The sequence below is a fragment of the Polyodon spathula genome, chromosome 3 (assembly GCF_017654505.1).
Source record: "Polyodon spathula isolate WHYD16114869_AA chromosome 3, ASM1765450v1, whole genome shotgun sequence".
NCBI classification, from domain to species: domain Eukaryota; kingdom Metazoa; phylum Chordata; class Actinopteri; order Acipenseriformes; family Polyodontidae; genus Polyodon; species Polyodon spathula.
In genome coordinates, this window is record NC_054536.1 from 25,431,909 (window position 1) to 25,446,370 (window position 14,462).

Below are 14,462 nucleotides of genomic sequence, written 5' to 3' on the forward strand. Positions count from 1 at the left end.
GCGTTTGCATGTTGTTAAGTGCACTGTTAAATTATACAGCACCGTAATGCAGTAGAACAGAATGTAAAAATAAATAAATAAATAAATTCTTGCCGTTTTTTATATATGTTTAGAATTTGATACATCTGTCTACAGTAATTCACATTCATTAGTACTGCCACAAATTCAGTTTTCTGTATCCATTCATACAATACTGTGGCCTAATGCCTGCATGGCTTGACTTGTAACAGCGTATATCCCAGTGTGTAGTCGGCTGCAGCACAGACCGCAAACCCACCTGAATGTTTCTTGTGAGTGGCATTTGATGCACCTGGCTGTTTGAGAATAAGTACAGTTATCTACAATACCCGCCTAAGTTGGCATACCTGTGCACTTTTTCTTATACTTTCTCAAGGAACACCCCCATTCCTTAAAATATATAAAATGATTTAGGCCTACTTGTAACAAATAATACTTTTTATTTCTTTTGTTATTATTATTATTATTATTATTATTATTATTATTATTATTATTATTAATTGCATTAAATGATACAATAATGAGATATTCATTATCATTAATATTATCATTAATTTGACCTTGTGAATCGTTTGCAGAGCTGGCTTATTATCTGTTATCTCCTATATTGCCACAGTGCAGTTTCCATACATTGATCTGCAGTGGAGTAGTTAACCTGCACCACAACACCTCAGCTCAGTGTGTACTGTTGTGACTACCTGTCAGTGATCTAGACAAGGATAAATACTGTTCCTTTGAAGAACTTTCCCATCTTAATATTACAGACCACAGCCTACCAATAAAGCTTTATTTTTTATGTCTAGGAGAAGACCCAAATTTCAGGACACATGTGCTTATGAATTAGAGTCATTGCCAAGTTTTCTACTGGGAGTTAATTGTAGGAGATCACAATTTCTTTTTCCACATTGTAGAGATGCATCATAGCTGCACAAAATTCTGAAGATTCCGTTTTGTACTCTCATGTAACAAACTAACTGCCTTGGCTGTCATCATATAACACCTGTTGTCCCATTATGACACTGAGGATGGTTACAATTCAGTCTTGTGACCGTCATTCTAGTCTAGCTGTGATAAATGTATAAATGTAGTCACACCACCGTCTCTCAGAAGTCACCAGATTCACATTGTAGAGGATTTTAGGGTCATCTGCTTCTTGTCCCAGTGGCTGACCTAGTAAAGGCACTACCCTGCAGTGAGTCAATGCAATGAGAGTTGCTGCAACCCAGGAGGATCTTATTGCGCTTAGAAAATGGACAATTGTTACAGAAAAAAAGAGGGAAATAAGTTTTGTGGTTTAAAACTTGAACATTAAGTTGCTCAAGGATATTTGTTTAGGTGAAAAGGCACTTATGCTAGTACTATTTATTTCCTGGTCATCTGTTGAAAGTTAATGTACCTCCCTCCGGCAAAGATATTTGCCAATGAGATGCCAAGAAATAAAAAAATTCAAAAATTCAAAGTTTTACAATCTTTCACAGTAATAAAAGCATAGCTTCTTGGTTGTTTTGAGGTTTCATGTAGAAAACACATCTGATCAGTCTACCACTGTATTGGAAAGATTTCTTTTGAACTTCTGAACAACCCCAGCTAAATTAGTTTAGCTGATACAAAGTCTTCAGCTTGGTTTGAGGGAGATCCAGGGCTAACAGCCTTCAGTGTGACGCTCTGTGTCTTGTCCAGTAGTACCGATGCTTGGTTTTCCATTTCCAAGTGCTGGAAGCTGCTGTGCATGATGCATGAACACAGGCATTCCATGCATTGTTATTCCTATTCACTGTGGTATTGTTGAGCCTGAAAAGACTGAGAAGGACATTAAGTTTTAGATTTACATAAGAATGGATTATTTAGAGTGTTAAGATGTTGTTATTGGGAATTGTATTACAGCATGCAGAGGAGCATTTTAAAGGGAGGGACAGGAAAGATAAATGAAAGCAATTGTGACCGTATGACATTACAAATTGATTGAGGCTCATAAATCACACTATCAACTATCCAGAATGTGAACTGGGAGTGGTGTCCAATTTTGCAGAGATCCAACTATAACTTCAAACTAGGTCAGCCTGTTATTTAATCACTTTTGGAGACGATTTAACTTTCTTGCGCCTCACAATAGCTTTAGTGCTGCAGGGGAGTGGCCCTGTAACCAGTTGGCATTCAATACTGGATAAAAAAAAAAAAAAAAAAAACGAGTAGAGTGAAATAGGAGCGGTCACAGTAATATAAGCTGATTCCATTAAGTAATGGATGCAGTTCCTCTTACCGTTTGAGATTACATTACTGTACTAGGGTTATTATCCATCTGCAGTTTACATAGGAGTCGAGACTAGTTTGCAAAAGCTCTGTTAAAGTATTTTGTTCTGGCATTACTTTATACATGCATTTTGTTTCCACTGGAAAATTAACCTATACTAATTTTGCACAATTGTTTCCACTGTTCTGGATCCTTAAAGGGACATCCTATCCCGTGTCCTGTAATTGCAGCACTTAGCATCAAATCTATTCGGTTAATTATCTTGTACTATACGTTACAGTACAGGGACCTGTTTTTTGTATTGCATGTTTTTTTGATGTGTAAGTCAAGTAGTGAAATAAAAAGGGAGACTTGTAATGTAGTTGAATGTCTTTGTCCAAGTACAGAGCTTTCAGTATATTTGTTATACTGGACCAGCGCTCTGTTGTTGTGGTGCTAAAGTGTACCTCTGTAACGTTACATTTCATACTACTACATCATTCCTTAGTTTACTACGTTCTTCAAGAGATTGACCTTCATTCTTCATTAGAAACCAGCTTGTGTTAGTTTTCAAGTTGGCGTGAATGTACAGGCTGCTATGTCTCGCAGCAGAATCATGCCTAGCAACAGGTTTCCAAGCATTGCATGGGAAACAGCAAACTAGAGCGTCGTATTACTGATGTCAAGAAAGTGTCCAGCCCAAACAATCTCAATATAATGGATTAAGGGACCAAACATATTTCTTCTCATATTTGCACACATACATAAAATGTGCAGATTAGTTCTCCAGAAGTCAGGTTAATAATATGTTCAGTTTTAATTTATCTAGGTTGAAATGCTGCAAAACGCTTAATGTTTGGGATTCTCTTGTCTACTGTACAGCTACAGCCAAAAGTTTTGCATCCCCCTGTAGAATTAACAAATTTTGCTTCATAGTCGAAACCTGCCGAATAATGTTATGTTAACATATTGAATTGAATACAGCTTTGTAGTTTTCCTTATACTTAAAAAACCTGACATTTTAAAATGTAACCCTTTTGAAATCTAACTTGAAATACTGTACTACTATTATGGCATCCGGTAGACTTTTGCGATATCATTTTGTAGTTTAAATAAAAGATCAAAGTTATGTTCATGTAGTGTTTTTATCTTTTTAATTGTCTTAATCTTAAAATTCTAGGTGAATCATAGCTGTATTGAATTTGAACTGATTATCTAATTAACTGCAGTATTTACAGATTAACACAGAATATCAAACACAGCAGATGTTAATCCTTGGAGTCTGTGGAAGTGATAACCAGTTGACAGTATTGCAATGTCTCTCAGACTTACACAATGGGGAGTCATTTGTACTGCACAACCTTTTTTGTAGTAATTGGGGACAATGATTATCTAAAAAAAAGGCCTTTTGACTGGTGAAGTCTGACTAGAGGGAGGAGGGCGGGCTGCTGTTGCTACGCTGTCCTTTGTGGCTACCTCTCGTCCCACTGCTTCAGAACAAGGCCTAGGCTTCTGATTTGCAACCCTAAAACATCCTAGTATGGTATTGAGATGCACTAACTTATTCTTTATGTTCCCTTAGTACATTAGAATCTTGAATAGTCTAGTATTGCAGTAACTTTTTCACCACCCCATCCTACAACAGATACCATTTAAAGAGTAAGTCACTTCAAGTGTAATTTTTCGGTTTTTCTTTACACTGTACTGTTCTGGTATTTGCAATCATTCTGACTGGCAATGGGTTGCTAATCCTAACTGCCTTTAACAGACTTCCTCATTCCATTCAAATCATGTGATAGTGGGATATTTTGAACTCTGCTGGCTCCACCTACTCTATCTTATTTTATATAGGTAGCCTTGTCACATGGCTTGAGTAGAGTGATGAAGTTTGTTCAGTGCCGGAAGTCAGGATTTCTAGGTAAGCGCTAAACAATCAGAGCCAGGTTATAGACAGATATAAAGAAAAAGGGGTCAACAGGAGTTCCACACAAATTAAAATACCGGCGTATGTTTTTAAATAATTATTTCCTATCAATAACATATCAAAGGTCTCTGGTGAGTGGGAAACGAACACACACACACACACACACACACACACACACACACATTCTTAATCATTTACAAGGTCCTTTCGTCACGTGTAGGAAAATAGTCTGCACCAAGAACTTTGAATAAAAATAATAAAGAATGAAAAAGGACTAAGTACTTCTGTCTCTACTGTGCGATCTTAAAATGTAGTGTTGGATGCAGATTCAGACCCAGGACTTCATGAAAGGCTAGTGAATTACTGTAGTTGTGATAGCTGCACAATGTGATTTAATTTTTAGTGTTACTGCTGAATAAAGGTCACTCTCAAGTTTGTATATGTACCAGAGCAGTTTTATCATGTATTTCAGTAATTTTGTTCTTAGGGCAGTAGGCTGCTTTTATGACCAGCTACATGATGTTTTAAACACCACAAGATTTCATTCTGTAAATACTGTGAATCTGTTGCCTGAACCACAAAAAAGAAGCTAAAACTGGTTCATCATATCGTTGGTTTTATAAAATACAAACAGACAGAGTTGAAGTGCTTGTTGTAAGCTGAGAGTTATTTAGTGCTGTTGAGCTGAGGTACGGTCATTAACCAGCACATTCACTAGTTCTTCAGTGCATGTTAAAATGAGACTTTAATTAATGTACAGCATTAATGGAACAACACAATGGGTCTACTCAATGATTGTAAATTATAAAACCATTTTTATGTCATTTCTTATCGTATGTAGTAATGTTAATATGTGGGTCTAAATCTCACCCCAGCTGGGTTAGTACACAGTACAGTTAAAGAGCAGCAGTGTGACAGAGTTTCTGGACCGCGTTCTGCAATACGCAACATCAGTAGTTTTGTGCAGAGTGCAAAATGTCATGGTGAGGCAGTGATTTGCATTTGGTAGTGTTGGCAGAAATGGGAAATTGATATTCACAATTTCCAAACATGAGTTTCTGTCAGTTTTGTCATTCATTGCTACATGTATCTGGATTGTAAAAGCAGACACTGAAGCCCAAGTACACTGCCTCAGCTTCACACACAAAAGCAGATGTTACTCACCCTTGCCACTCAGTGTTTATATCATTTTGGTTAAGCATTAGAGGTTTTGCTTTAACAACAGGTTACGCATAAGAATCCCACTGGTGCTGTATTGTCAGGGATAATATTCAAAATAAGTAAGCGTATTTCCCAGCAGTACTAACATTGGCTTCAAGCACTACAGCTTTCCATTTTTATTAATCCCCAGCTTCTTACTGCTGCTGCCTCTGTAATACATATTGTTGCAGCATTATGACAGGTAGAATGCAAAGTAAGACCAGTATAGGGTGAGATTGTGCTCTTGTGGACCAGTTTACATACAGGAGAGATTTAACAGTGGACCAGTGTAGTAAACATTTCACGGCAATTCTGATTCCACAGTTACAGTAGATTTTATTTAGCTGCTGTGGAAAAACACTATACTACTGTGTTTTGAATGTCTTCACTGGAACTCTGTAGGAATGGAATACAATAACTTTGGTAACATTTAAAAATACACTACAATATATTTAAAAAGTAATATTCATTCATTGATTTGCTCATTCATTGATGCATTCATGTATGTTTTTAAATTTGTGAAATCACTCCTGTTGAAATTTGAGGGGCGCAGGGTATAGCCAGACACTTTCCCTCGCGGATCATGCAAGGGCACCACCTTGGAGTTTGTGGTAGAGTATTAGAAGCACCTCAGTCCTGACCTGAACACCCCCTGCCGTTTGGTCATTGGCCTCTCTCAAGCAGAAAATAAAATTGTTCCAGATTGTGTGGTGGCTTTGAGAGAGATGAAAAGCATACAAAGATGAATTAGCCTGCTGTGCCATCTAGCCCCCTATAATATATTAATCCTTGACATTTAGGAAACATGGATCCCTCTTAGTTTCATGTCTGTTGTTATGATTTTTTTTATAGGACACACACACACACATTGGTATAATGCTTGCAAATACTCAAACATTGTGGCTTGCCTTTTAAGTGTATTATTAATACATTCTGTATTAGAAACACACTGTACCACCACATAAAAAAACAAACTGCTTTTAAAGTGATCATGTGGAAAAATGGCTTGTAACAAGCTTTAGATAAGGAGTCTTTCAGTTTTGTTAATTCCATATTCCCTCAAATTGAAGCCCAAATTTCCCGCATCCTCAATCTGAGGGAAAAAATATAACATCAAATAAAGATGCATTTACAAAGATACAACCTCAATTATGATGCATGGAAGCAGTTTGCAGTTGTCTGCTGTCACAGCATTACAGTTATGTGTTGCTTCTCATTTCTAGTCGGGATTACTCGTCATGTTTTTCTCTTTTTGTGAACTGTGGCATTGCTTGGCATGTGGAAAAATACTGGGATCTGATAAGCATTTACAATCTGTCCAAGATGGTACTGTTTGTTAGAACGGAGCCTAATAACGAAATGCTGAAATTTTAAAATCTTCTCTTTGAATTCCTCAGGAAGCTAATGACACTTCTTTGAAAATGGCTGCCTGCGTGTCATGGATGATGGAGATCGGGCAGTAACGTTTTTGTTCACGATTTTTTAATACGCGCATCGCTATACAGTAAATCAGCAGTTCAGAGAGTGCTGACATAAAGGCAGGGTGTTGCCACAGTTTTTCCAATTACAGGAATTTGGTTTGTTAAGACATTTCTTGTTTTTTCTTGTTCTGGAGTCAAAACAGTGGCTCTTTCACTTGTGTCTCTTCGAAATCTAGAACCATGTTGCCCCTTTAGGTCCTTAATTGTTTATTTCAACAACTAGGCTAAGACACTGGACTGATCAATCCAGTTGTAATGACAAGGTTGGAACAGGGTCCTATACGGTTTTGGAATTAAATGTTGCCAAGTGGTTAGTAGTCAATGTCGCAATTTATTAAAACCTTTGAATTGAAACTCTCGTTCCAATTGGCTAATGGAGGGTCACATGACCAAAATGGTTTGTGCTGTTTTAATTTAAACAGATATTGACTGCAGTTTTCACCTTGTAGTGGAAAACTGTTCCCCTTGGATTGAAAAGGTGACTTCCAGTCTAGGCACTATTTCCCACTGTGCCACTTTTTCAGCCCTTTAGGGTAGCAGTTTTCCACTAAGACTCCTCTTCATTCTCTATTTGTATAATATTCCACCCCATTTATCACAGACTAGCACTGGCTGTAACCCTGATACGCCGAGTCAAATAGCACATTGAACATGTTTATATGCATTTGTCTCTCAGTGTGTTTTTTTTTTTGTTTTGTTTTGTTTTCTGCAGTGTGACAATGGACTGCTTATCCTAGAATGCGCAGCCCGGCTCACCAGTGCAGGGATATCGAGAGGCAAGCCGGCTACCTGCAGCCTGACCAGTGTGTGCCACCCCCTCACAGCACGGCGGACAGCATGTGGTTCATCCAGGACAGCTGCGGCATCGTCTGCGGCGTTATCACCTGGCTGCTGGTCTTTTACGCCGAGTTCGTGGTGCTGTTCGTCATGCTGGTGCCCTCCAAGAGCCTGGTGTACAGCATAATCAATGGAGTCCTTTTCAATGCGCTGGCCTTCCTCGCCCTGGCCTCACACTTCAGGGCCATGCTGACAGACCCGGTGAGCACGCCTGCTGAGCGTCATGGGCTTCTATTGGGCCTGCTCGTTTTAATTACTGTAGACAATCCATTTATTAATCAGTACAAAATGTTAACATACACTGTAAAACAATATTAAAAAAAAAACAAACAAAAAAAAAAACTTAATAACCAAGAAATACCTGCTGTGCAGAAGAGTATAATCGAGGGATGTACTGTAGGAGAGCTCTTTGAAGGTCCCAAACCATATCTAATATAGCTTCTATTAAAGCCAGCAATTCAATGTAGTGTTCCTTTGTTATTTCACTGTTTGACAACAAACAGTGCTGAGGGCAGTGAAATACTGAGGGCACTTTATTTATTAAAGTGCAGTACATCTGTCAATATGGCCTAACTGTTACCTGACAATTTGTTATATATAATATATATATATATATATATATATATCATATATATATATATATAATGTGAGGGATTTAGGATTTAGGGTCATGCTATGCTGCATTGATCTGGATAGCATCCTGTACTCTTCATTGGTTGTCCGCTTCCTTCGCTTCTAGGGGGCAGTGCAAAAAGGCAATGCCACTAAGGAGTTCATTGAGAGTTTGCAGCTGAAGCCGGGCCAGGTGGTCTACAAGTGTCCTAAGTGCTGCAGCATCAAGCCGGACCGAGCCCATCACTGCAGGTAGGGGCCGGCATGAACAAGTGCTTGCACAGAACAGGTTGTATATTAGAAATTAACAATGTTAGGTACATCAGTTCGTCTAAAACGGCAAAGTACAGTACTGCACATATACTATACAAAGAAAATCAGTTAAAACCTTGTTCCGTTTCAGGACCTTAATTGTTGCAAAACAAAGCACTGCAATATAATATTTGGCAATTTACAAAATAGCATTCCAAAAACGGCAAAATAATCCAACAGGTTTTATTGCACCATGGGTTTTAGCCCAAGACGTAAACAGCATGAAAGTGCTCATACAGACACAAACTGGCTTTGCAGGTTTGGCAGAACAATGTGTTTCAGCTTTTTAACAGTACAGTAATTGTATGAATCCCTTGCTGTTGTATTTCTTTTGTTTAACATTGTTAAACTGAATTCCCAAACGCACCGTCTTTTTTTTTTTCATTCCGCAACTGAATCCATTCTGTCCTGCCAAGAGCTGAATGTACTGTTCAGACTAATAAAATGTGCATTAATCAGTTTCCATCAGTACCGTTCAGACAGAAGAAGTCTGTGTAAATGACACATGCCAGATTATGAATGCTGCTATGCTCTGCATTTTGTTTAACTGCAGGTGGTATTAGGGTTAAGACAAGAGGTTGCTATGACCTTCCACAGGAAGGAGATCGACTGTAGTATGTGAAGACTGTCTGGGCTTTGTATTGAAACGTTTGTTAGCAGAAATTTGTAACCATTTAGAAATAACCCTGAGTAATAGCATGATAATAGGTGATAAAGATTTGATGCAAACAGAGTGATGTAACCAGAACAATGTAGATTATTAGGTGAAACAAAAGGTTTTAAATGGGCTTTAATGCTAACTTTTGGGGTATGCATTAACTACAGCCTTACATTTTAGCAGTAATGTTAATTTGAACTACTGTACAAAAACATGGTCTTGGTTAGTCCTTATTTAATTCTGCCTTAATATAAATATTGTTATAGCCAGAGAAGTTGCTACACAGAGACCCCTCCCTCTAGTATTAGGGTGTTTTTATTTTTAGTTTTTTATTTCTTTCTGTAAATCTTCCTTTCTCAGTCTCTTGTACTGTCCCTTTTCCAAATGCAAATAAAGACAAGATAATATTGTGTTGATTATTGATCGCCTTGCTATAGCAATATAAAGCATCCAAACTCTCTCCAAACATAGAATATTGCATTTATTGTATAGATGTACCTTCCAAACGATTGGTAGATTAGGTTGAGGGGGACTAAGTAAGATGGCGCAGGGAAATCGTGAAGATCTAGATTCCAGTTGCTTATTAACTGGTCACATGCATTAAATTTTCTTTTTTTTTTTAATTGAAAACCCAGACTTATTGGCCACATGTTTTTGGCATTTCCCAGGCAGACTACAATTAGCTGTCGCAGTATTTGTATGTGCAACCCATTCTGTAGCTACCGCTTGCAGTATTATTTATTTGGCAGACCCCTTTATCCAAGGCGATTTACAGTATAGTAAAAATTGACCATTGAGACACCAGGAGAAGCTTGATAACAAAATTATTATGCATATTCTTTGTGCGTTACATATAAATGTGCATAGTTCATATTTGTTCAATGCATAAAACCCTGTGTGCAGCTTATCTGGAGTGCTGGCAGAGGGATTGGACATGAAAGGTTCTGCTGTATCGAGATTGTCAGAAACACTAACTTGATCGTTATTACAGAAAATGAATGATACACAGGCTTCTTAAACACTGTTCTCTTAAACTTGCAGTCAGCAGTTTAAATACTGAAGTGAGGTTCTGACTTCATTTGTGGAGAGTGGGGGAGGTTTAATGCTGAACATTTTGTTTTTGCTGTAGGGATCTTATTTCTAAGATTTTACATTGGGTCATTTGGGGTAAGTGGAAACAATGCTTCACGTAGTATTTTAAACCCGGAATTTGGAACGGAGTGAAAATATTAATTTGCTTGTCCTTCTCCAAGATATTTGCTCTCAAAACCAACTTGCTTTTGAATTGGTGTTTCATAAAACTCACTTTAAACCAAAACCTACATTTCATGCTTCTTTAAAAGTTTCTATCATAAATATAACCTAGTAACGCATTTTATAAATCTGTTCATACAGCATTTTTTTTTTGTCGGTTTATAAGAACATTATTATGCTCTGCAGGAGTCTTCCAATAAATGGTCATTGCGTTTTTGGAAACTTTTGAAACCTACTTGTAGTTGCTGTCTTTTATATAGCAGGTAATGACTGCTGGGTCGGACATTAATAACTAGTAATTAACAAGTTGCTCCTAAGGATATATATATTGTTTTTGGAAGATAGAAAAAATATTCTAATTAATTTTATACAGCCTGAATTTTCTGCTGATCATCACACCCCAACCCCCCCTCATCGTATGAGAACAGGTGGTGCTCTTCATGTGATAAATGCTTTGTTAAAATGCTGTTCCACATGTGCAGATTTCAGAGCGCAGTTCCTCACAAATGCCAAAGGATGCTAAAATAAGTTGCCTTGTTGAATGTTAATGAAGTTTTCTGAATTCTTTGAATATTTTATTACCTCCTAGCTGAACTCTTATAGGTATGCTGTTGGATCATTGTTTGCCATGCTTAGCAAAAATTGCTTCTGTAAAGAATCTTTAGGGCTGATTTATGGTGAAAGGATGGGGCAAAGTAGATTGGTGTTGCACAGTAATTGTACTGTGGGCTTCAGTGAACTGTGCATGGCTACTATACCTCTGTATGCATTGTCACACGGTATATGTTATCAAGCATTTTCTTTTTTTCTTTCCCAGTGTTTGCAAGAGGTGTATTCGAAAGATGGATCACCACTGCCCCTGGGTCAATAACTGCGTAGGGGAGGAAAACCAGAAGTACTTTGTGCTGTTCACAGTGAGTAAAGCTAAGCCCCCCCCCCTCCCCCACGGATTGGGTCTAAGAAGCTGACTCCTTGGTTTTTCATTATTTTATTTTATTTTTTGTATTTCTTGGCGATATCAATGCCAAAATATATTTCATCATCTCACTTCTGTGTTTACAGTTGTTCTTGCCTGCTTTACATTAGCACTGTTAATTCAAAATGAATGGTTTATATAATATAATCCTACAAAATGTGCAGGGTGTCTCTTTCTGTATATTTTTTGAGAAGAGATCTCTTGTACAATAAGAGACTCCCTACAGTATGTACCCTCTACTGCGGTCGCTGACGTGGGTATTTGCTTTGTATTTCAGATGTATATAGCGCTGATTTCCTTGCATTGCCTTGTGATGGTAGTGTTTCATTTCCTTTATTGCTTCGAAGAAGACTGGACAAGTAAGTTCTGTTGGATCTTTTTAAACCGTCTTACTTTTTTATTTATTTATTTATTTATTTTTTATTTGGAAGAATTTAAACGTAACCTCCAAGCCAGACTCCTTCATCAAAAAGAGAAAGTATAGCGCTGTCTGTGTTATGGACAGCTCATGCGGCTTTCATTTCCTGACTTAATTTCTTTAGTGCATTTTTTGTCAGTGACGTAGTTGACAGCCAGCAGCACATACCGACACACACACACACACATTACCATCCTATACTGTATGTCGTGCAAATCTGTAAGACTCAATAACTTCTCAGACTGTTGTCTAATCTCTCATGTAAATCTGAGTGTAACTGTGAACCTGCCCCCTTGCAACACTAGTGAGTGCATGTCTTACCTCCTATAGAGGCTCTGTGAGCTCTGCAGAGGTCACAGTGTGTTTCTTCTTTTAAAAAGCCATGTCACATGGTGACTGAAACAGAAGCCGATTTTACAAAGAGAATCTAAACAACAGGAATAATACATTACCTAAGATGTCATACCCATAAGCTTTGAAATTCAGGACCTTAGCTTGGACTCGTTGAACTGCTCTGTAGTTTGTGTGGCAACATCTTGCAGTGAGCTGCACTGCCATGCACAATGCAACAGAACACACTGAAAAGGCTGTCTGGCACATTTATACATGACTCCTGCCTGGAAACCATTTAAAAATAAGGACATAACAATTGAAACATGAAGACATTCAGCATGCTGTAAATCGTGTGCCAGTGCAAGGTTTCTCCCAAGATAGTAATTGTTTCTTGTTTCAACTTCACCTGGTAGACTAACACATACAAATAAGTATCCTAATGTACAGTTCCTTACATTCTGAATACACTTTCACTCCATTTGTGCCCTTTAGGCCACCTCTTCTCTTTTTGGCGTGTTTGCAGCTTGGTCAATATTTGACCATACTGTCGCTCGTACCATGTATTCCTTGGATTAGTCTAGTTGCCCTTGTCTGTAGTTTTTCAAGTGCAGTGATGTCTTTTTGTGTTGACCAGAACTCTACAGTGTATTTAAGTACACACTTAGGGGTAGATGTACTACAGTGTTGCATCTGTCGCAATCGTTGCAAACCACCTGCAAACTAGTCGGAAGTGTAGCGTGAAATGTACTAAACAAATGCAATGCTGTTAGCATCATTTCAGCAAATGCTTTGCAGCTGCAGTTCTTATTTGCGCTTTAGCCTTAAATGGATATGTAATTCTGGGAGATCCTGCAGAAATTCAAGGAATCAAAAATATTGTAATGAGATGTACTAAAGCTGCGTGCATTAGCAACACATACAATTGCATCAGTTTGTTAAGAACTTTTGAAAGCATGTTTTAAACAGTCCCAAATGTTGCTGCCTTTTTCTCGTGTGTTGCCAGTTGTGTTCAATGTATTTTTGAGACAAACACCCTAGTACCTAATTTTCACTAAAGTCAGGATGTACTTACAAATTTCTGTGACATTTCTGGTTTCCGCGGTGTGTTGTTGGGAGCCATAGATTACAGACATGTGCCTCTGACCCCTCTAGCTTATTCATATCTGTATAGGACCATGGTCTAGTGTGTGTTAGTTGTCTAGGCTACCAAGTAGACTAAGTTAAAAATAATAATAATAATGATAAAAAAATTAAAAAACTAAAATCATTTAGTTTCAATTTAAAATAATCTTTTATTAGCATTGTACACCAGTGTGTACAGTACAGCAGCATGATTTATTGTGTGTTACCAGCAGGCTAAAGTGAAGTGAAGTGCGCTATGTATTCATTTGATTTTACTACTGTACTGTGTAGGCCTACTGTACAGATTTATATTTTTACATAGTGTTATTTCAGAGCAATGATTTATATGAAAAATACATTGAGACCTGTAAATGTATGTGTGTGCGATTTTATTGTATTGTTTTTAAACCCGACACCTCCTTATGTTGGACAAACATATGCGGTTTAGCAAGGGGCTACTGTATGATTATGAAAACCTTTTTCGGGGTGAAGGTTGAGACCCCACTGTATCTTATCTTTTCAGAAATGACACTATATATATATATATATATATATATATATATATATATATATATATATATATATATATATATATATATAGTATAGTATAGTATTAAAATGGGTAAAATGAAGACGGAACAGAATGCATTGTAGAGATGACGTTTACATTTAACAAAAATAATGTTATCTCAAACCACAACTCAACTGCCGCTATTTTATTTGTAAAAATGTCGCACAACTCTCGCTAGAGATCTTGCTAAGATGACGCTAGTAGTATTTCAGTATATTGCGGCTCTCTTCATTAACATATTTTCTCTTAGTACATCTGATAGAATGTGCACTTTGCGAAATTGTCGTAATGAAAATGCAAATTGCGGTATGTTTGTGCTGCGACTGGCCTGTCTTAGTACATCTACCCCATAGTATCTAACTATAGCCCTATATAATATTACCATAACAACCTCAAGTCATCTAGTGTGGTGTGTTCTGATGCATACACACAAAAATACAAGAGTGTAACCAGGACAACTCTGTCCGATTTTCTATTCAGGTCTTTCTAAAAGGTCTGACTGTGCCCATAAGAGCT

At 37.5% G+C, this 14,462-nt stretch overlaps 1 protein-coding gene across 4 annotated transcripts in view; it reads left to right on the top strand.

Annotated features, from left to right (window-relative positions):
- zdhhc3a (zinc finger DHHC-type palmitoyltransferase 3a) overlaps positions 1–14,462 on the top strand; it is a 45,744-nt gene that overhangs the window by 12,462 nt on the left and 18,820 nt on the right. For all 4 annotated transcript variants that reach the window (XM_041244804.1, XM_041244803.1, XM_041244806.1 and 1 more), the window contains exons 2-5: positions 7,566–7,891; positions 8,430–8,554; positions 11,344–11,440; positions 11,780–11,861. In XM_041244804.1, the coding sequence (XP_041100738.1) occupies positions 7,592–7,891; positions 8,430–8,554; positions 11,344–11,440; positions 11,780–11,861 (604 nt within the window). In that variant the 5' untranslated portion in view covers positions 7,566–7,591. The remainder of the gene's footprint in view (positions 1–7,565; positions 7,892–8,429; positions 8,555–11,343; positions 11,441–11,779; positions 11,862–14,462) is intronic.